This window comes from Sciurus vulgaris, assembly GCF_902686455.1.
Source record: "Sciurus vulgaris genome assembly, chromosome: 5".
NCBI lineage: Eukaryota > Metazoa > Chordata > Mammalia > Rodentia > Sciuridae > Sciurus > Sciurus vulgaris.
This window is the reverse complement of record NC_136465.1, coordinates 14,192,020-14,211,578: the sequence shown is the minus strand read 5'-3', so window position 1 is coordinate 14,211,578 and position 19,559 is coordinate 14,192,020. Positions and strand designations below refer to the sequence as shown.

The window sequence follows — 19,559 nt, the reverse complement described above, 5'->3', positions numbered from 1 at the left end:
GATGTATTCCCCAGGCAGCAGGCCAGGGACTGCCAAGGCTGTGGAGGTGCCAGGTCAGGGCTGGGCAGCTCCCTCACAGCAGGCTCTGAGGAAGGCCCAGCCCACGGTAGAGGTGCTCACTGGAGACAACTGGCAGAAGGGCCACTCAGCCAAGGCCCCTGGGATCTGAGATGGCTCTTGGTGGCCTCCTCCCCACCTGGTGACCCAGGATACACCCCAGAAGGGGACATGGGAGGAAGTCACTGAAGATGAGGCTCCTGAGGTGGGGCCCATGATAACTGTGATATGGGGCTGGTGCTTGGGCCATGGTGTGGCTAACAACTGCAGCCTTGGGGTTCTGACTGGCGGTTTAGAAGTTGCTGGCAGATGGAGATGGTGCCCACATCCTATTCCCATACTTGAGCATCCTCCCTTCCTCTCTGTCCCTGAGGGGCAGTGTCTATACATTGGGCTGGCCTTCCTGCCCACAGCTGCCTCTTTGCTCCAGCCTTGGTGCTGAGGGGCAGGAGGGCTAAGGCACTCTCCCAATCTAGCCTGTTGTCCCAGGGTACCAACTCTGGGCCTTCTGGGGGACTCTGAAGCAGGCAGAGGTGGAGTTTAACTGCTTCAGGGGCAGGTTGACTCTGTGAGTCCTGGCCTTTGGCCCAGCCCCGAGTAGTGCTCCACTCCAGAAAGGAGATGTTCATCTGAGTGACCCTTCAAGTGGTAGGACCATGGATATTTATGTGAAGGATTTCAGGCATTAGGACAAATTATGTTTTAACTAACCATAAAAACAAAAGATAGAGACCCTATTTTACTTCTGTTTCCTTCTGGAGCAGAATGGAAGCGTGGCTTGAACTTGCTGATTTGCTTTTGAAAATAATGTTTGAAAACATCCACAGGTGTTTGGTGTTCTCTGTCCTCAAAAAGCTTCCATGGCACTGCCTGACAGCAAATGGGGTAGAAGTAGTTCTCCTATGAGATGGCCCACAGCCCCTGGGGCCATAATTGCTATAAAGTGTCCAGGCCCTGGGGTTGTCCCTCAGCCCCAGAGTCTCTTAGGCTTTGCTTTCCTGAGTATCTTATGGCTGGTGTATGACTGCTCCCCACCTCCACTCTCTGCCTTTTGTAGTTCCCAATAATCATAACTACCATGTGGATGAAACATTTTACACATATCAGATAATATGTTCTTCTCAGCAACTTGGTGGGGCAGCTCCTCAGATTATGTCCTTTTTACAGATGAGGAAACTGAGACTGAACTAGCTGCCCAAGGCCATAGATTTGACCATGAGAAGGACAAACATTTAAACCCAGGCCGTCTAAATTGCCTTAGAAAGTAGCAAAAAATGGTGAGGGTAGTGGGAGCTGGCATTTATAGAAGTTTTGCTCCCATAAGTCATGTCCTCTGCCCTTCCATCTCCCTGGAGAAGTATGATGAGGCTGGCTGGGCTGAAGGTCAAACCAAAGTCCCTCCTGCTTGGTGGCTCTACCACCCAGAGGTCAGCTTGCAGCCTGCAGGCATCCCTATATAGGAAGTCAGTAGGTGGTGGACACAGTTTGGGTCGATTGTGGAGGACTAGAGTAGCTTTGGGACTTTTGTCCCCTGCCTAGAATAGTTGTCCACTCCCAGCTGAAGCCATAGGGTGTCCCAGGTGAGTACAGATCCCAGGAGTGTGTGACTTTCCAAGGGAATCCTTGCAGGTCTCCCGCATGGTAAGCAGACCAGGGTGTGGGCAGGACTGCCCTAACCTGACCTCACTCCAGGCCTGGCTGCCCAGTGTCCGCTCCCTGCCGCTGTGGCCGAGACAGCCCCCAGACACCGGCAGGGCAGGTGGCAATTATCCCTGGGTACTGATTACACCACAGGGCCAGTGGTGCCCCAAATAGCCCAGCAGCCCAGCCTGGTTCAGAGAGTGGGGGAGTAGAAAGGTCCTGCTGCAGAGGAAGGGGCAGGACAAGGGGCGTGGGACATGGATTCGGTCCTCTGGGGCAGGGGAGGGTTTCCTGCTAAGTCCTCTCCTTTGGGGCAGTCCATGACCCTCAATGAAAGGGATGAGGTCCTATCATAGTAGATTGACCTACAGTGATTAGGTGGGGCACATGCCATTCAGTCTGGTCACAGTGAAAAGGTGGGACCTAGAATGAGGGGCATGTGGAGAGGGTCTCAATGCTGGTAGGAGGAGCCAGTAGTGCCATCGAGCCGGGTCAGTGCTGCCTTTAGCCCTGGCCTGTTGAGCCTCTGGACTGACCAGGAGGGACCCCAAGAGGGAACAGAGTAGGGAGGAACAGAGGCTAGACAGCATGGGGAGGGTGCTGAGGACACCAGCTCCCCTACCTGGGAGGACCAGGCCTTAGCCCCTCTTCCAGCCTCAACCACTCTTGGCCTTGCTTGAGACTGCAACCGTCTAGGCACCAGGATTCTCCGTTGGGGTCCTTTTCAACCAGATCGAAAGTCATGCAATTGCAGGCTTTGGGGGGTGGGAGCCTGTAACTGGGGCCAGAGTCCATGGGATGAAGTATCTTGTTGAAAGACTGACTTGTCACCCCTCCCATTCCTACTGCTGTCCCCTCTGACAAAATGTACTTGGGTATTGGTTTCCCTGGGACGTCAGAGAAGGCCAGGGACTTGGCAGGCTAGCACCTCCACAGGGCCAGGAAGGCAGGGAAAGTCGATTTCTCAAGCAAGTGGCAGGGATTGGTGGATTGGCCCTGAAGGCCCTCAGGTTGAGGTAGAGGCAGGTTCCTTTGGGGGCCTCTGTGACTGCCTACCCCATCATAAACTGGCTTCTTTGGCAGACTGCTTCTTGGTGAGCAGAATGGATATTCAGAATGGCTACCTCATTGCATGAGACAAACAGGACAAACAGAGCCCCTCTCCCACCATGCACTCTAATCTTCTTGTGTAAGTACACATTCCTCTGTACCGACCACCCTCCCATGGAGGTCTGCGGCCATGGCAGCATCCCACCTGTCAGGGAGTGGCTAAGCTGCTGGAGTCCCCTGCCTCTCTCCCGCCCTCCTTTCTTCTTCCCCTCCGACTCTCCTTCCCTAAGCTACAACAGAGAGGAAACCAGGGCAGAGGTTGTCCCAATATTCACCAATTTGGAGACCAGACAGGGCAAGCACCTGGGTTTCCAGGGGTCTCTGAAAGACGGCATGACAGTGGCCCATAGTGCCCCGCCTGTACTCCTTCCCTCCACCTGAGGGACTCAGCACTCATTTGGCTGCACCTGCTCAAAAGCCACCTGTGAGTTCTGGGGACCCAGGCCAGAGCAGGAGGCTGTGAGTGGCTCCCAACCACCTCTCCCAGCAGCTCTGCGAATCCAAATAAGATAGGGAAAAGGCAGTGGGAGGAAATGATAGTTTCATGGTTATTTTCAGAAAGGAAACAAAAAAAAAAAAAAAAAAATGCAAACAGGAGCACACCCTGCATTTTGGTACAAAATCTAGGAGTCTCAGGGAAAAGAACCCACAGTTCTTCCTTTTTCTTGTCTTCTCACCAGATGCTGGGGAGGGGTGGCCTGGGCTGTGGGGGCCTCAGGCTGCTCTTCCAGGCAGGGGAATGGAGGTGAGGGACTGCAGGAGGCAGGTGTGGGAGAAGCCAGCAAAGACCCTTCCCACAAAGACTGCTGGAGAAGGAGGCATCTTTGTCTTGTGGGCCGATGGGGGCCCACCCTTTGGGGGTGGAGGCGGCTGTAGGAGCACTGGAGGTTCTGGATCTGAGGCCTGTAGAGCACAGTGGCAGGGGTGGGATTGGTGGGCTGGGAGGGTGTGTCCTTCAGGCACAGTGCAGGGAGAGAAGAAAGGGGGAGGGAGAGCAGGAGCGCGGGTGCTTGTGGGAGAATGGAGTAGGGCTGCTGCCTGCATGTGATTGGGGGGCGTGTGCACAGATGGGGGCCACCCAACCCAGGCAGTGCACAGAAGGGATCGCTCAGGGCCCTGCGAGTTCCAGAGGACAGTGCCCAATGCTGACCTCAGAGGGAATTTGGGCTTCACTCTCTAAATTCCGGGTTTTCCTGGACAGGGTCGCTGACGTGGGTCAGGAAGCAGGGCCCTGAACTTCTGGGAGCTTTGTCTGCAGGCCTGTTTGGTAGGTGTCAGTCACATGTGCTGAGACTTCCATAGGGAAGTCTGCAGAGACCCTGAGAATAGGAGGATGTGAATGGGAGAGAGGAGGAAGTTGGGGAGAGAGAAAAAGCTAGTGGCGCTGATAATAAGGATGCAATGAACTAAGACTCCTAAGAGTTTGCGGATGATGTGTTCTAAGTCCAAGGGTCAGGGAGAGCTGAGCATTAGCACACTTACAAGAACTGGAAGAGTGCCTTGGAAAATTAACTGCCCCAGTGTCCTGCCTTGAGGCAGGAGAGGTATTATTACCCCAGTTTACAGATGTGTCATCTGATTCCCAGAGAAAGATTCACTACTGTATCTAAGTTGCCATGACTGGCCAGCAAAGAAGGTGGGAAGCGAGCTGAACAGTGGACAAAGTCAGGTGAGCTGTTGGGAGGTCTAGTTGGTCACAGGGGCTGTTCCAGGGAAAACCAAGTTAGGCTGACTATCTGGAAAGTTGTGGTCCCAGGAGGTCCATGGACTTGGAGGTTCCCCACGTGGAAGGATGGAGCCTGCTGAACCAGACCCAGCCCTGGGACCTGGGAGGGTTGGAAGGAGATGGAGGCAGTGACTCAGCCCATCCGACACAGGCTTGACCTGGAGGTGGTTGGGTAACCCGGCAGACGCTACAGCAGGGTGAGGGATGGAATAAGTGGCTGATGGAGGAGATAAGGGGAAAGGGTGTGCCAGCAGGGAGGGCCGCAGTTCCAGGCAGCCCATTTAGGAGAAGTATGAGCGGACGCATACTTGGGCTTTGGGGATGAGGAGGAGTGAGGTTCTCTGAGCTCCTGAGAGGCAGAAACCTGGATGGTGGCTTTGGGACTGATATTCAAAATTGGAGGACTCCCTGAAGTGGGAATTATCAGGATGGACCCCAGGTAGAGGTTCAAAGCCTTCCAGGTCTCCGATGCTAACTCACTCCGACAGTGGCTCTATGTAGGCGCTTGCCACCTCCTGGAACCTTCCAGTCCATGGATGTGAGGCTGATTCATGCACTGCAGGCCATTGCTGAGCATTTCTGGCATGGGGTTGAATCGGACCCCAACTAGAGACTTCACCGTATGTCAGTTTCTATACACTTTTCCGGCAAACATGAGAGGAAATCGTTTAAAAACACACTGCAAGAAATAAATGCAGCACAGAACATTCCTCCATGGGCTCAGGTTAAAAAGAACCAGGGTTTGGGAATAAGGGATCTGAGGACTCAGAGCCCCAAGAAGTGAGCGAAGCCCATGGAATCCAGGGAGAACAGTGGGGACAGGGAGAGGACTGGTGCTTCAGAGCAGCAGGAAGCAGGATCTGTGAGTTTGGGCCTTGTCTGGTATTGCTGAACCCTGGCTCAGCCCCAGATGCCAGGTGGAGGGGTGGCTTTTATGCACAAGGTGATGGTCCTGGGACTTCCACATGTTAGGACTGACAATACTATTTGGGTCCCCTACGAGGACAACTTGCTTTTCTGATGGGATTTCAAGATCTAGAGAGGGACTGTGACTTTGCAAATGTCATACAGCTTTGTCCTCGTGTTGGAGCCAAGAAGAGAAGCCAGTCTCCTAACTCCTGAGGCAGTGGTGCCCACAGGTGCCTGCCATGTATGTTCTCCTTGGGTAGAGATTTTAGTGACCTAAGACTCAGGAGATAGAGTTTCTATGGAGAAGCAGGGATTATTCCTGAGCCTGTCACCTCTGAGTCATCTGGATCCTGTGTGTTTTGCTCACCTGACCTGGTGAGAATAGTGACTGAGTTCAGACCAGGCTCCTAGCTCCACCTAGAATGTCTTCCTAGATTATTCACCTGTTGAAGGAGAAGTGTCCTCACCAACCTCTCTCAACAATCTTTTCCAGACTTCTGGGTCAGGGCAACTCTTTTTCATATAGTTACATTCCAGCAGATCCTCCCCATTACCTGCTGAATTTGGGTATCAATCCATGGTACAGGTGTTGCGGGGGGTGGTTTGAGGATCAGCCAAGTGAAGATATTGACTCCTGGTCCAACTCAAGGAGAAAGGTAATGCTGAGACAGAAGGGACAGCTTTTCTTTTTGATGGAGAGGGTGGACCTCTTGACCAGCAGTGGCAAAGGAGAAGCAGATAGATGGGCTGAGGAACAGGAAGGGTAAGAGTTGTCCATTCCTGGAATGGTGGTGGCAGACTCTAAGTGCCTCAGAGGAAGAGGATGTGGGTGGCTTTTCCTCCCAGCTCCCTATCTCAGGTCCTGTGTGGAGGAGCTGGCTCCCACATCTCAGGGGGATGCTTTGCCTTAACCAAGGGAATCTAAAGATGGAGTCCCCTTCCTCAGCCCTCCCCCAGCTTTGGAAAAGTCTGCCCTGTAGCAAGGAGAAATAACCAGAATGTAGCACAAGGACGTGTCATCTGGGTTGGACAACCTCCACCAAGCCAGCTGGGCATACTCCAGAGATGCCAAGCTGCTGCACTGTTTCCTAGGGCCTGTGGCCACTGGGATTTTCTCTTCCTCCTTCAGGAAAGGACAAAGAAATAAGCAGTCTCCAGGCCACCAGGTAAAGGTGGCTCCATAATTCATGCGATGTCCTTGGCACAGTATTTGGCATGTAGGAAGTACTTATTATGTTTGTGGTTTTATTCTTATGGGAGACTTGCAAGAGGAGTTTCTGAGATCCTCTAGGAAGTTCCCCTCCTATCTCCAGCTTCACACCTGGTGTCCCTACTTTCCATCAGACTCTGATTTAGGTATCTTCCTATCAGGGACCACCATTATCATGACATTATTCCCCGTGTATTGAATTACCTATGTCCACCTCCCTTGACAGAAGATCCTCCAGGGCAGGGACTACGTTATGTCCATCTTTGTGTAAGGTGGCCACCTTTCTCATGGGTTCTCATGGCTTAAAGCAGTTTTGCTTCCTTAATAGATGAATAGATATGAAGCAGCTGGGATGGTGTCACGTTGCCAGGGAAAGATGGAGACTGAGGGGAGATTTTGGAGAGACAGGAAATGGATGACCAAAACTTTGGAGAGAAGGAAGACATTTTTTTTTTTTTTTCTCATGAATGAAGCTGCTTAGAAAAGGCTGTGGAAATGGGGTACTAGACTGAGATTAACAAGAATCTGGGGAAATGGAGAACTTGTGGCAAAGAGTACATTGTGGGTCAAGTGACTTTAGGGATGTCCTGATGTGCATGTTCTGGGCTCAGGTTATGGATAGGAATATGGCCATATTGACAGAACCTGGCCATCCACCAGATTTGTGCCAAGGCAGGAAATGTGACGTCTCCAGCCACAGAGAAAGGAAGAAGCTGAATTTGTAGGAGTAGTTTCTGAGAGATGAGGTCAAGAGACAGTCTCACTTCTAGGTTGGGCAGCAAGAAGAGACATCCATCTTGCTAGGGCTTGGCACCCAAGCAAATGTCAATGGGAAGAGGGAAGGCTTTCAGGCCGTGGTTGTTGAAGGAGGTGTTCTGGCTGTCTTTGGCCAAGCTGGAGTTTAAGACTCACCAGTAGCCCCTGACCTCTCAGATGTGAAAGAGAGGTTAAGAAGACTGCAGTCAGAAATTATAAGACCAAGCAGAATGGAAGTGTTGGGGGCAGGAAGTGTTGCAGTCAGAAATTATAAGACCAAGCAGAATGGAAGTGTTGGGGGCAGGAAGGGGAGGTGGTCTGGGGGAGAAGGACAGGGTAACTATCTGTGGCCTGGTAGTCCAGGTATATGCTGGGGCTCTTCCCAGGAGCTGTGGAACCTTTCCCTGACTGCTAGCCTTCTGTGTTTGTCGACACCTTCTAGATGCATTAATTTCCTTTAAAGATGGGGACCTATGATTGTTTCCACATTGCCCCTCTCCTATTGTGGATCTCATTCCTCATTCTTTCCCCAGTGCCTAGAAGAAGGTGTTGCATCTGGAGCAGCCTCAGCAAATACTTACTAAATAATCAAAATTATTGACACCTTTCCTTGGAGCCCTCCACTGATGGAATGAGGATCTGAAAGCTTGACACTGCCATTATTAGATGTGTGAGACAAGTCCAACCCTCTGTAGACCTCTGTTTCCTTATCTGAAAAGAAGTATGTTGGGTTAAATGACTAAAAATCTAGGGGGATCTGCCCACAGAGGTGGGATAAAGGAAGGGCCCTGAGGTCCGTGGTTTTCTTAAAAAACATTATGTCATTAAAATTCCGGATGCCATTCTGATCCCAAAGTGGGGTTGGGCATGGGTAGTGCCACCAGCCCTGTGATTGGAAGCTGAGAACTGGCAAGAAGACTGAGGTTAAGGATGGATGACTAAGAACCAAGGGAGAGGGATGGATGGAACAGAACTGGGGCAGCCACGTTTTATTCAAATCTTTGATAAGGATCAGGAAGCAGGCAACAGCCCAATGACACATTAATTAACTTTGCAGATGATACTGGATCAGGAAGGTGTTACATCCACCCATCTTGGTAAGGGAGAGAGGACAAAAGGACCTGGAAAGGGGTCAGGAACCAAGCCAGGAAATGACAACAATGAACCTCAGCTGTGGCCAAGAAGGAAAAAGATCTGTGCTCTCTTTGGATAGATGGGGGTGGGTGGAGAGAATCCATGTTCAGAACACTGATCTTCAGTGAATGGCAGGACTTGAAGGTGGTAGTGAGGGCTAGGTGATCCTTCGACTATGTTTGAATTGACAAACTGATCCTTGGTGGGGACAGAGCTCTTTTTCTCACATCAGAGGATGGGGATGGGGGCAGAGGAGAGGAGGGAGGGACAAGGAAGATGATATTGATGGAGCACCTACAATGAGCCAAGTATATACATGACCTCATTTGAACTCCACAACAGCAGTGAAAATAAAGGCAGAAACTAAACTTCGGAAAGACTAAGAAACTATGGACAGTGGCAATGGGGGGAGGTGGCCGAGTTGAAATTCAGATCCAGGATGGAGGTTGGGATTCCAAAGGAGGTTAATTTTCCTGAGGAAAACTTGGAGCAGCTGCTGGCTCATCCAACTGCTTCTTCATTCTCAGGACTGAGATCTGGGTGAGCAACAAATGCCCAAAGGTTTTCGTTAGTACCCTGGGTTCCCGCTGGTATTGGAAGTTGTTGGCCCTCTTAGGATGAGGAAAGGAAGCAAGGAGCAGTGGCAGAGCACTAGGCAATTGAGCAACATGGAGAGACCAAACACCAAGAGTAGGAAGTACCAGAGCCCTTGTCCCTGTCATTGAGAAGATGCCAAAGGAGTTGGGTGCTCAGTTCTGTTCTGGTCACCGACCTCTCTCAGGGCACTGATGAATACTGGGCTGGTGGCCACCTCCTGAAGTGAGCCATTCCAAAGAATATAGGCTCATGTATGAAGGTAGTATTCCCTGAGGAGGGCTTGGAGCAGCCCCAGCCTTAGAAGTAGCAGACATCTCTTCCTCCAGGATGCTGAGAGGTCAGGAATGCTTGAGACTGTCCCAGCAACTCGGTGTGTGACCCAAAGGGACCTCAAATCTGTAGTTTAATAATCTGTTTCTGGGTAGGTAATGAGGCCACAATGAAAGGCCCAAGGGCCAGATGGCTGCTGGTCCTGGGCAGTCCTAGTGCGGAAAGCCAACCTGACAGACTTGCTAGTGATCATGCTTCATGTGAGATGAACAGGACCCAGAGAACACCACTGGGGCAGCAGGATGATGAGAGAATGGTGGAGTCCCAGAGGCTCCAGGAACAGGAGAAGACCACAAGAGCAGCAAGGGAGGCCTGAGGTCCAGAGAAAAGGCCTTTGTAATCTAGGGAAATTGGGACCAGAGCAGGATCTCAGCAAACCTAGGAAGCCACATGTCCTGACCCTGAGAGAATGTACTGGGGCCCTCCCCAGAAGCAAGGCCAGGAAGCAGGCTAGGCAATGTTGAAATCATCAGGTGGTCTGACTCCCACCAGCCTAGCAGTTAGAACTTTCTAGTTGACATTCTTGTTTGTAAGTTTGTGGATGTGTTCCGCTTGCTGTTAGCTTCTTAGTAAAATTGTTCAGGAAACCTTCTAGTCATACTCATGTTTACTAGAGGGAAAGAAACACTGTTTCCACTCTGCCATCAGGGGGTCTCTGGCAGCCAGGAATGTGGGAGTCTAGTTCTAGACCAGAGATGAACCAACCATGATAGGAATGGGGACTCTTCAGGGTAAGGAGGAATCAGAGACTTTATTGCCAACTGAGAAAGCCTCACTCCTATCCTTACAGAGGGTTGTGAAAGTGACCAATCTTGAAGATAATGGAGATGAGGTAATGGGGACCTTAAAGCAAAAGGAATGGTGAGCTTTAAGAGCTGGGTCTCTGGGAGAAGTCACGGGGGTATGATGTCCTCCTGGCCTCTGTGGGTGATCCATTGTTAGGACTGAATGTCCTCATGGATGTCCCAGGGACTAGTCTGGCAACAGGCCTCCAAGATTCACTCAGATCTTCCCCCTTCCTCTGAAGATCTCTCTCCGCTTTTCAAAGACTGGGTTTTTTGAACAGAATGCTTTGGGATAGATTAGGATTATGACTTACTGTTAAAACTCTACGGCACCTTTTAGAAAGTCATATATCTTAGTCACTAAGATTTTGCCAGTATGATTTCTAGCTTTGGGACACACAGAGGCCCCCTATTTTTCTCAGGCTTATAACACAAGGGAAGCCCACCAAGGCCAGGACAAGGAAGCTCACAACCTCCTCATAAATGGCAATGGAATTCTGAACTGGCAAATGCAGGGAAGAGTAACAACTGGTCACAAGCTATGGCCTTTGTTTACCCAAATCCACCTTGTTATTTCTTTCTATACACTCATGCATACGGACACACCACCTCCACCACCACCATACAAAAACATATGCTGCTCCTTGCTCCACATTCTCTCAAAAGTATCTAATTTATATCCAACCCCCATTTGCCAAGTACAACTTTGCAAAAAGTCATCACTTTCAGATTGCCACTTTCAAGATGGTACGTGTGTGTGCATGTGTGGTGTCTTTTAACTGAACCCTAAACACCTCAGGGGTTGCTTGGAAATAGCTATGCCTCTAATTCTCCCATACTTTAATTCCTGATTTTGCTTCAGGCCTATTTTCTGCAAAGTCTGCATCAATTCCTTCCCATGGAATACGTTCTCATCCAGACCTTTCCTCCACCAGTTCTCTGCTTCATCCTTAAGTTTCAGGGTTGAGTCTCCTCTCCCCATATTTGCAAAACTCAGGCAGGTTGGGTAGCTGGTATGATGCTATCTGAGGCAGCCTTATCTAGCTACAAAGTGTGAATCAGTGATTACACCACACAGGGCTGGTGCCAGCCAGGCGGACTGCCATATTGCCAAGTAACCCAGTGGTTGAACCAGGTTGGGCTGAGTAATATCCACCAATGGAAAATGAGTTTATTAATCATGCAGTATTGTACACTGTTGACGAAAGTGTAACTCAGAAGGCCTGGTTTGATTGGAGAAGGTACAGGTGGGGCAGGATGCTAACTCTGAAGACACTCAGTGATAGTATCACCACCTTTGATAATATTCACTTGAAAACTACTGAAATCTGGAAGGAAACATCTGGTTTAGCAAAAAGAAGGACTATAAGCTCAATTATTAGGACTTCTCAACTACCTTGGGTTTCCTTTGTTTGAGAAGGAACTCTCTGTGTGGCAGTCTACAAAGCTGCAGTTTGCAATTCTTAGTTTCATGAGGTGAGAGAAAGGAATTCAAGATGGCAGCCAGTGACCTAGAATTATGTGGGTGTGAGAATTTAAGATTCCATACTGCATTCTCTCTATTCACCTCACATCAAAAACATTCTTTTCTAAGGTCACAGCCCACCTCCTCCACCCAGCTCTGACCTCAGCTTTTTGGTTAACTATAGCCAACCAGAAATATCATCCACATTTCTGTGATGGAACCGCATTGGAGTGTCAAGAGCACCCTCTGAGCAGGGACACATTTTTGTGACTTTGGGCCTGGCCTGGTTTGCACTTCAGGAGCAGAAACACTAAGCCCTCTTTCACAATCCAGTGCCACATTTGCACAACCCACCCTCAACACCAACCCCCAGATTTTGGTGAGGCAGATCATATGCAAAATTCACAGCAGAGAAGACCAGGTGAATTTTCTATAGTGTGCATAGAAAGAAAAGGAGGGAGGAGGACTGAATTGTCCAAAGACTGCTCTAGAACCAACCTTGCAGGGATAAAGGATTCTAAAGACTACAGGGAGTAGGGTGAGAGGAGAGGGTGAAGATGCAGATCCAAAAAGTGAAGTGCACATATTTCCTCAGAAGCAATGGAGAAAGCTCTAGGCTGGCAGGTAAACTTGGTTAAGGATGATGAGAGGGTTCTGGGTAAGATAGCTGGCAGGGTAAGGGAAGCATTATTTTCATGGGAGATGGAAACCATAAGATGGTTTGATGCTACACAAACTTTCCCTGCATCTTCTCTGAATCCCAGATGTCCTAAAAAGCATTAAATCAGTCATAGGAGCTATTTTTGAATCAGAACCACCTTGACCACCTTTCCCAGTCACTGACAAGTGAGGCCTAGGGGAATTCTGTCCAAATGGGATTAAAGTTTAGAACTTTAAAATCTGATTTTCCCCCAATTATCTGACCACAAAAGAACTGCTAATCTTTTCAGTTATCTTACCAACCCTGAAGAACCCGTCAAGTTTCTGTTTTTCAGGCTTCAAAAGCTTAAGCAAAAGAACTACTCACTATGGCGTAGAGGCCCTTCAGGGTCTTGTTCAGGAGTTCCCTACGACCATTAGAGAAATAGTTCACAAACTAGGAGATTTACTCATTGGAAACCAGAAGGAAGTTTCTAGAAGATTTGTCACCAGACCTGACTCCCATGAGTTTATCCAACCTGTTCATTTAATCTGTGACAGTTTCAGACTCCCAGAAAGGTGGAGTGGGATCCTATTCTCGTAGAACCATGGTTTGCACTCAAAAATGGATTTGAAGCTCTGGAACCCACACAAAATTCTGACCCACTTCCAGTAACACCAGGTTCCACATTTCCAGAGTTTTTAGAACAAGAACAGCAAAATGAGGCATAGCAACCTATCAAACAAACCACCAGCCAAAAACAAAACAAGACAAAAAACAGGCCAAACCAAAACTTTATGCTATGAAAACAAGAAATAAAATAAGGAGATTTAAAGGCCGGCTGATTGTCAGCAAACACAATATATTTACTGTATTGGCATTTGCTCACAGTGCAAATGGTACAACATTACACCATTTCAATATTTCGGTTTTTAAAAATGCTGTTTTCATGAACTATATTATATTGGCATAACAATGTGACAAAGGAGCAAATGAAATGTTGGTGAAGAATCTCACCTTTTCACAATATCAAGCATTTTTTTTTAACCTTAGTATAAGGTACTATAAATCCAAGAAATAAAAACATCCACAAAATATATTACATCTGGTTTGTCTTTTTCTAAGTACTCAACTTTGTACAAAAGTCTTTCAAAAAATATCATTCCCCATAGGTTTTCCTGTTTAAAACCTGATTTTTTTTTTCTCTCAGTTCACATAAGTTAGAGTGCATTTTCTTTTGTTGGTTTTAAAACATGCAGACATATAAAAAATCTGGATAGCACAACCTTTTGGCAACAAAGTTATTTTTCTCTTAGTTTAGCTTAAATGTCTGAGAACAGTTTTATTAAAACAAAGGAAAACTCAAGAGTTATCATGCAGTGACATGCATATCCCAGGAGGAGCAAGGAAAAAATATTAAAGGATATCTGATTCCTCCTTCCAGCTTTGAAGTGACCAAAATTTTTTTAATAATCATCACATTATAAAAAGTATTCAGCAAAATACTGTCTCTGCAAAGAAAGATTTTACCCTTCAGCTGAAAAAATATGGGCCCTCCTGGCAAACTTCATCTTCTTTCTCCTTCTACAAAAAGCCCAAGTACCTGGAAATTCACAATCCCCTGTTCTTTGAGTTTTTCTCCCCTTTCTCTAAAGTCCTGTTAGTATTATTATCCACCACCAAAAACGGTGCTTTTTTATTAAAAAAAAAAAAAAAAAAAAAAAAAAAAAGTGGGAAACGCATAAAGTGACTTTAAAAACAGACATTCTGTAAACTCCAGACCTTTGTTCCTTCTCTCTGGGCAGCTTACTGGCCACAGGAGAAATAACGCTAATAGGGAACAGTACATTCAGTCAAGACTGCTGGGAGCTGTGTCAGAGAGCACCCTTCCCTACTTCTCCACTTCAAAAGGGCCACCCTGTGTGAGGCAGGGCTGGGCAGGACAGCTGGGGAAGAGGGGGCGCCTGAGAAGAGGTGAGGTAGGACAGGGAGAAGGTGAAACTGGGGTGTGGAAAAGATGTGTCTCATTCTTCAACATGGATTAATGCAAGATTCCCCATGTAACTTGGAGGAAAATTTGGACAGACATGTGTATGCATATATACACACATATATATGTATGTACGTGTATATATATATATATATTCACACATACATACAAACATATGTAGATATAATTTCATCAGTTAATATTTTCATAAAAAATAAATCATTTAAAGCTGTATATGCCTACAAATTCTCTTTTTTCCAGTGCACTGCGCCGGATAACCAAGTACCTTAGAGATTTGATTTTGCTAAGAATACATATTGTATGTATGTGTACGTATAAGTATGCACATACATATACATACACATATATGCACACACCATACACATATATTTAAATTCTATCTGTTGTGTTGGTGAGGACAGAAGGAAACAACAAAAACCACGGCCAGCTTTCCCATGAATGGTGGGAAGAAGAAATTGGTATGTGAGTAGAAAAACAAAAAGTTGGGTGGCTGGTTGAGGCCTGCCTTTCTGATAAAAGGTTTTGAGAGACGTGGGGAAGAAGTCAGGGAGAGGGGAGAAGAAGGCGGAAAGGGAAGAGGGCAAACTCAGGAGCATAGAGTTTGGAAAGGGGGGCCGAGAAAATATATTTTTAAAAAGGCAGGCTCAGTGATGGCTGCTCTTTCTCCCCGCAGATCAAACTGCCCTGAGGCCTAAGAAGGAAGCGCTCGGAAAAGGAGGGGTTCTGAGGGCCAAACCCTAAGCGGCTGCAGCAGCACCGCGGCGGCGGCATCCGAGGCATTTCTGTAAGAAACATTATTTCGGAGCAGATGGGAGACCATCTCCTCCGGCCACGTGCAGGCCCCCAGCCTGGGACATCCCCGAGCGGCTTTGGAGACCCAATGTGGGGAAGAGTTTGGGGTAGACACAGCCCAATTCAGCTCAAGAGTCTCACACACACGCGCGCGCGCGCGCACACACATACATACACACATACACACACACGCGAGCACGCACACACTCGCGCGCATCCCCGCACGCAGGCGCGCGTGCGTGCGGCGGGCAGCAAGCTCTGCGCTTTGGTGCGCTCCATACCCCCACCCCCTCTCGGGTCTTCGAGGGGGAAGAGAGACACGGGGGAATCAGTGAGGTGCTTGGGTCGGGCGAGGGTTGGGTGGGCCCCGCCTTCAGTCCCCCGCAGGTCCTTGGCGCAGCCCAGCGGCCCCTGGATCAAGGCGATCCCAATTAAACAAAGCGGGCTAGACGCCACCTTTCCGCCCCCACGCCTTGGCTAAGTGGGGGACAGCGAGGCGAAGGCGCTTCCAGCCTGGCCCCCGACCGCTGGCCGGTGTGAAAGGATGGGAATGAGGGGCATCGAAGGGGTGCAAAGGGCCGCACGTCCATGGAGAGGCCAGGGCGCGGCCCCTGAGCCTCCGTGGCTGGCTTTCCCGCTGCCTTCAGGCGAGCAGCCGGGAGGCACTGGAGGGAAAAAGAGGGGATCTGGGGGCCCGAGCCTCAAGCGCAGGTGGTGACCACGGGGGCCAGCGACACGGTGGGCGCCGAGGACGCGGAGGGCGCACCCCCTTTCTCCGCCTTCTTCTCCTTTTGCTTGAGGTGGATCTTGGCGTGGCGCTTGCGCTCGTCACTGCGCGCAAACTTGCGCCCGCAGAACTCGCAGGCAAAGGGCTTCTCGCCCGTATGCGTGCGGATGTGAGTGGTGAGGTGGTCGCTGCGGCTGAAGCTCCGCATGCAGATCCGGCACTGGAAGGGCTTGTGGCCCGTGTGGATGCGCAGATGCCGGGTCAGCTCGTCCGAGCGGCTGAAGCGGCGGTCGCAGCCCTCCGCCGGGCACGCATGAGGCCGCTCATGGAGCGGGGTCTTGCTAGGCCGGTTGGGGTACTTGCGGGGCCGAATGGGCTTGAGCGTGAGCGGCGGCTGGGGCAGGCTACCGAAGCCCGGGTGGATCTGCTTGTCTTTGAACGCCTTGATGGTCTCCAGAGGGGTAATAGGGGGCGGGTTGACCCGGATGGGGTCCATGCCCTGGAAGGGCTTGTGCTCCGGAATGGAGCCCATGTCGTTGGGGTGGTGGTACAGGTTGTAGTCAGGAATCATGGGGAAGAGATTGCTGTCCAAGGCCGGCTTGGCCGATTGGTAATCCTGGGGGGAATAGGCAAGCCCCGGGTTGCCCTGGGGATCGTGGAAAGATACGGGCTCCGAGTAGAGATCTCCGCAGTTGGAATAGGGGGGTAACGCCGGATACATGGCCTCCACCTCTCCCTGCGGCGGCTGCACCATGCTGGCAGTGGATGTCTGCGTGCTGAGCGCCCCTGAGGCCGGGGGCACCCCCAAGATACCGGCGCTCATGAGGCTAATAATGTTGTCCTGGCACCAATTGGAAGGGGAGTCGAAAGCGAACTTTCCCAAGTAGGTCACGGTCTTGTTGCCGGGGGCTGGCTGGAAGGAGCCAGAGTAAGAGAGTTCCGGGTTGGGCTTCTCGTTGGTCAGACCGATGTCCATCACATTCTCTGTGGAGAGCGGGGGAGAGAGGGAGGGGTGAGTGAAGCCGAGTCGGCTCCGGGCCGCGGCGCCCAGGTCCTTGCCCAGGTGAGGAGGGTGCGGCCGGCTGGAGTGCGCAGCGCATGGGGTAAGAGGAACGCTGGGCCCGGCGCAAAGCGGGCGGTGCCGCGCTCCCGGGCGCAACCTGGATACAGCAAAATACTACGGATCGGGGTGTGGAGTGGCTGCGGCACACACACCGCACACGCCGCGCACACACTCACGTACCACACACACACGCGCGCGCGAGAGAGAAGCATTGTTGTTCTTCCCGAGGTGGGGCGGGCAGGTATCTGCAGCTACAGGTAGTTTCAGACCCGGAGCGCGCCGGGCTCTCGCACTCCAGCTCACACAACTCGGCCTCTTCCCCCGGCCCTGTCTACTCCAGGACGCCGCGCCTTTACCGCCAGGGCGATGCCCCTACGCGCGCTGCGCCTGGGTCGCGGACCCAGAGCGCTTCAACGCTTTGTCCTCGGATCGTAGAAGGGTGCCGCCCGCAAAGGGAGCTCTCCGGTCGCCTCCCCGGGCCCCAGCCTTCTCCCGGTCTGAGGGGCTTTCAGCTCTTGCTGGAGGGGAAAAGCCTAGCCCCAGCTAGCGAAGGTGGAGGGCGGCGGAAAACCGACCCGTGTCTCCAGCGCTGGAGCGGCCGCCCTTCCCAAGCTCCCGGGTCCCAGGATCGCCCCCTGTGACAGTACCCCCCGCCCCACGGGTGGGCCCCCTCCTCCCAGCCGTCCCCACACCCCCACGGCTTTGCTGAACGCCCCGGAAAGGCAGCGTCGCAGTACCTCTCCCACCGCGGGGACTCCACGCCGCACATGGCTCCATCCCGGGTGGGAGGCTGAGGGAGTAAGGGGGGAGAGCGCGGGTGAAAAAGACGCTGGGCTCCTCCCGAGAAAGGGGGCGACAGCACCACGCCTTGCGTGCAGCCCAGAGATCGGGCCCCCTGCGTGAGGAGGGAGAACCCCAGAGCAGCTCGCACCTACCTCCCTCCGATCGGCGGCTGCCCCCACCCGGGAGAACCGAAGCCTCTACCGTGGCGTCGCCAACCGAGCCTTCCCGATCGGGGAGGGCGGGAGGAGTGGGTGGGAAAAGCAACTCGCCCCCCGGAAAATTCCCAACACGCCCCCACCTCTCCATCCATCCATCCATCCATCCATCCATCCATCCATCCATCTATCCATCCATCTATCCATCCATCGCCAGCTCGTTCCTTCCTTCTCTTCCTCTCCCTTTCCTTCCTTGCTGCCTCGCTGCCTCGCTGCCACCCTTACCTGTAGCCATCTGATTGTAATGGGCTACCGAGTCGCTGCTGCCGGAGAAGAGGTTGAGCGCGCTGGGGATCTCCTCGGGGTACAAATTGTCAGGCAGTTGGTTTAGCAAACTGCTCATGGTCACCGGCAGCTTCTCGGCGAGTTTGCCGGTCATAGCACTCCCGAGCTGCCGCCGCCGCCACCGCCACCGCCGCCGCCGCCGCCGCCGCCGCTCGCTCCTAACGCAGCTTCCAGGCAAGCGGCATCCGAGAGGCGATCCGTGGTGCAGGGGAAAAGCATGCGAGAGGGAAAGTTCGGGGGGAGGGGGGAGGGAAGAGGGGAAGGGGTGGGCCAGGGGAGGGGATCTTCTCTTTTTTGGGGGGTGGGTGGGAGAGGGGCAAAAGGGGTAATCCTCTTGGGTGCCTCAGCTGGTGCTGTGTGAGGCTGGGTCGTGGGGGGTGGGGCGTGTGCGGGGGGTGGGATGGGGGCTGGGCTCGGGGGGGGTCTCGGCTCTAGGGGGTCGGACGCGGCCTCAGTACTGATCTTACAAACAGACACGCGCCCGCCACCCCCCCGCCCCCCGATCTGCCACCACCGCCGCCACCGCCGCCGCTTCTGCCGCCGCTGCCTCTGCCGCCGCTGCCTCCGCTGCTACCACCACCACCAGCCCCGCCGCTTCCTAGCAAGCTCACTGCTGCCCAAAAGCTCCCAGCCAGGGAACTCCACCAGCCTATTTATCTGAGCCCCGGGAAAGCTCCGTGACGTAGCTGCCCATATATGGACAGACAAAGCCCAGCCGAAGGGGCGCGACGTCACAATGGAAGCTCCTCACAATGGAACATTAGAAAGCAGGAAGCGGGCCGCAGCCAACGTGCAGCGCCCGCATCGCTCGCCGCTCTTAAATAAAGAGAGAAAAAGAAACAAGTAGAAGAGAAAAAAGAAGGAAAATGTGAGAGGAAAGAGGGATGCAGCTGAAAGCGAAGCGCGCAGCACACAGCACTTAGTGCCTAGTGGAAAAACCAGCAACCAAGCTTGTGTGTGTGTGTGTGTGTGTGTGTGTGTGTGTGTGTGTGTGTGCTCGCGCGCGCTTTTTTGAGGACTGAATTAGCACGTGTGGGGTGGTGGTGGGGCGGTGGATTGGGGTTGCAACTGGCCTGCAGCAACCCCAGCAGGAAAAAAGAAAATTTAACACACTCGACGATGTCCCCTTCGCTGCAGTCTGGAAACTGCCGGGGAACCCAGAAGGTATACGCTAATACCATGCTCCTGCGGGGCTCGTAGATTTCAGGACCCTACTGAGACTCGAACAGGAGTCTCTTCCCTTTGCCTCGGGGTTCCAAGGTGTTAGGGCTCTTTGGTCGAGTATCCTGAGAACTTTTGTGCAGACTTCACTGAGTCGTTGCC

The 19,559-nt window shown here is 51.7% G+C and overlaps 1 protein-coding gene across 2 annotated transcripts; it reads right to left on the bottom strand.

The window, feature by feature from the left end:
- Positions 1-13,136: 13,136 nt before the first annotated feature.
- Positions 13,137-18,867, bottom strand: EGR3 (early growth response 3). Of its 2 annotated transcripts, XM_079142321.1 has the most exons (3): positions 18,177-18,316; positions 17,691-17,743; positions 13,137-16,874 (listed from the first exon to the last, which is right to left on the bottom strand). In XM_079142321.1, exons 2-3 carry the CDS (start codon positions 17,728-17,730, stop codon positions 15,865-15,867), a joined length of 1,050 nt encoding a protein of 349 aa, XP_078998447.1. In that variant the 5' UTR covers positions 17,731-17,743; positions 18,177-18,316; the 3' UTR covers positions 13,137-15,864. The 2 variants fall into 2 exon arrangements, with proteins under 2 accessions (XP_078998447.1, XP_078998446.1); XM_079142320.1 differs by lacking the exon at positions 17,691-17,743 and having other exon boundaries at positions 18,177-18,867.
- Positions 18,868-19,559: the final 692 nt, after the last annotated feature.

Excerpts from the sequence above, each read along its gene's own strand:
- EGR3 (XM_079142320.1), bottom strand. The coding sequence starts at position 18,330 with ATGACCGGCAAACTCGCCGAGAAGCTGCCGGTGACCATGAGCAGTTTG. Across the intron at positions 16,875-18,176 it reads TTACAATCAGATGGCTACAG|AGAATGTGATGGACATCGGT; the intron begins GTAAGGGTGGCA and ends CGCTCTCCACAG.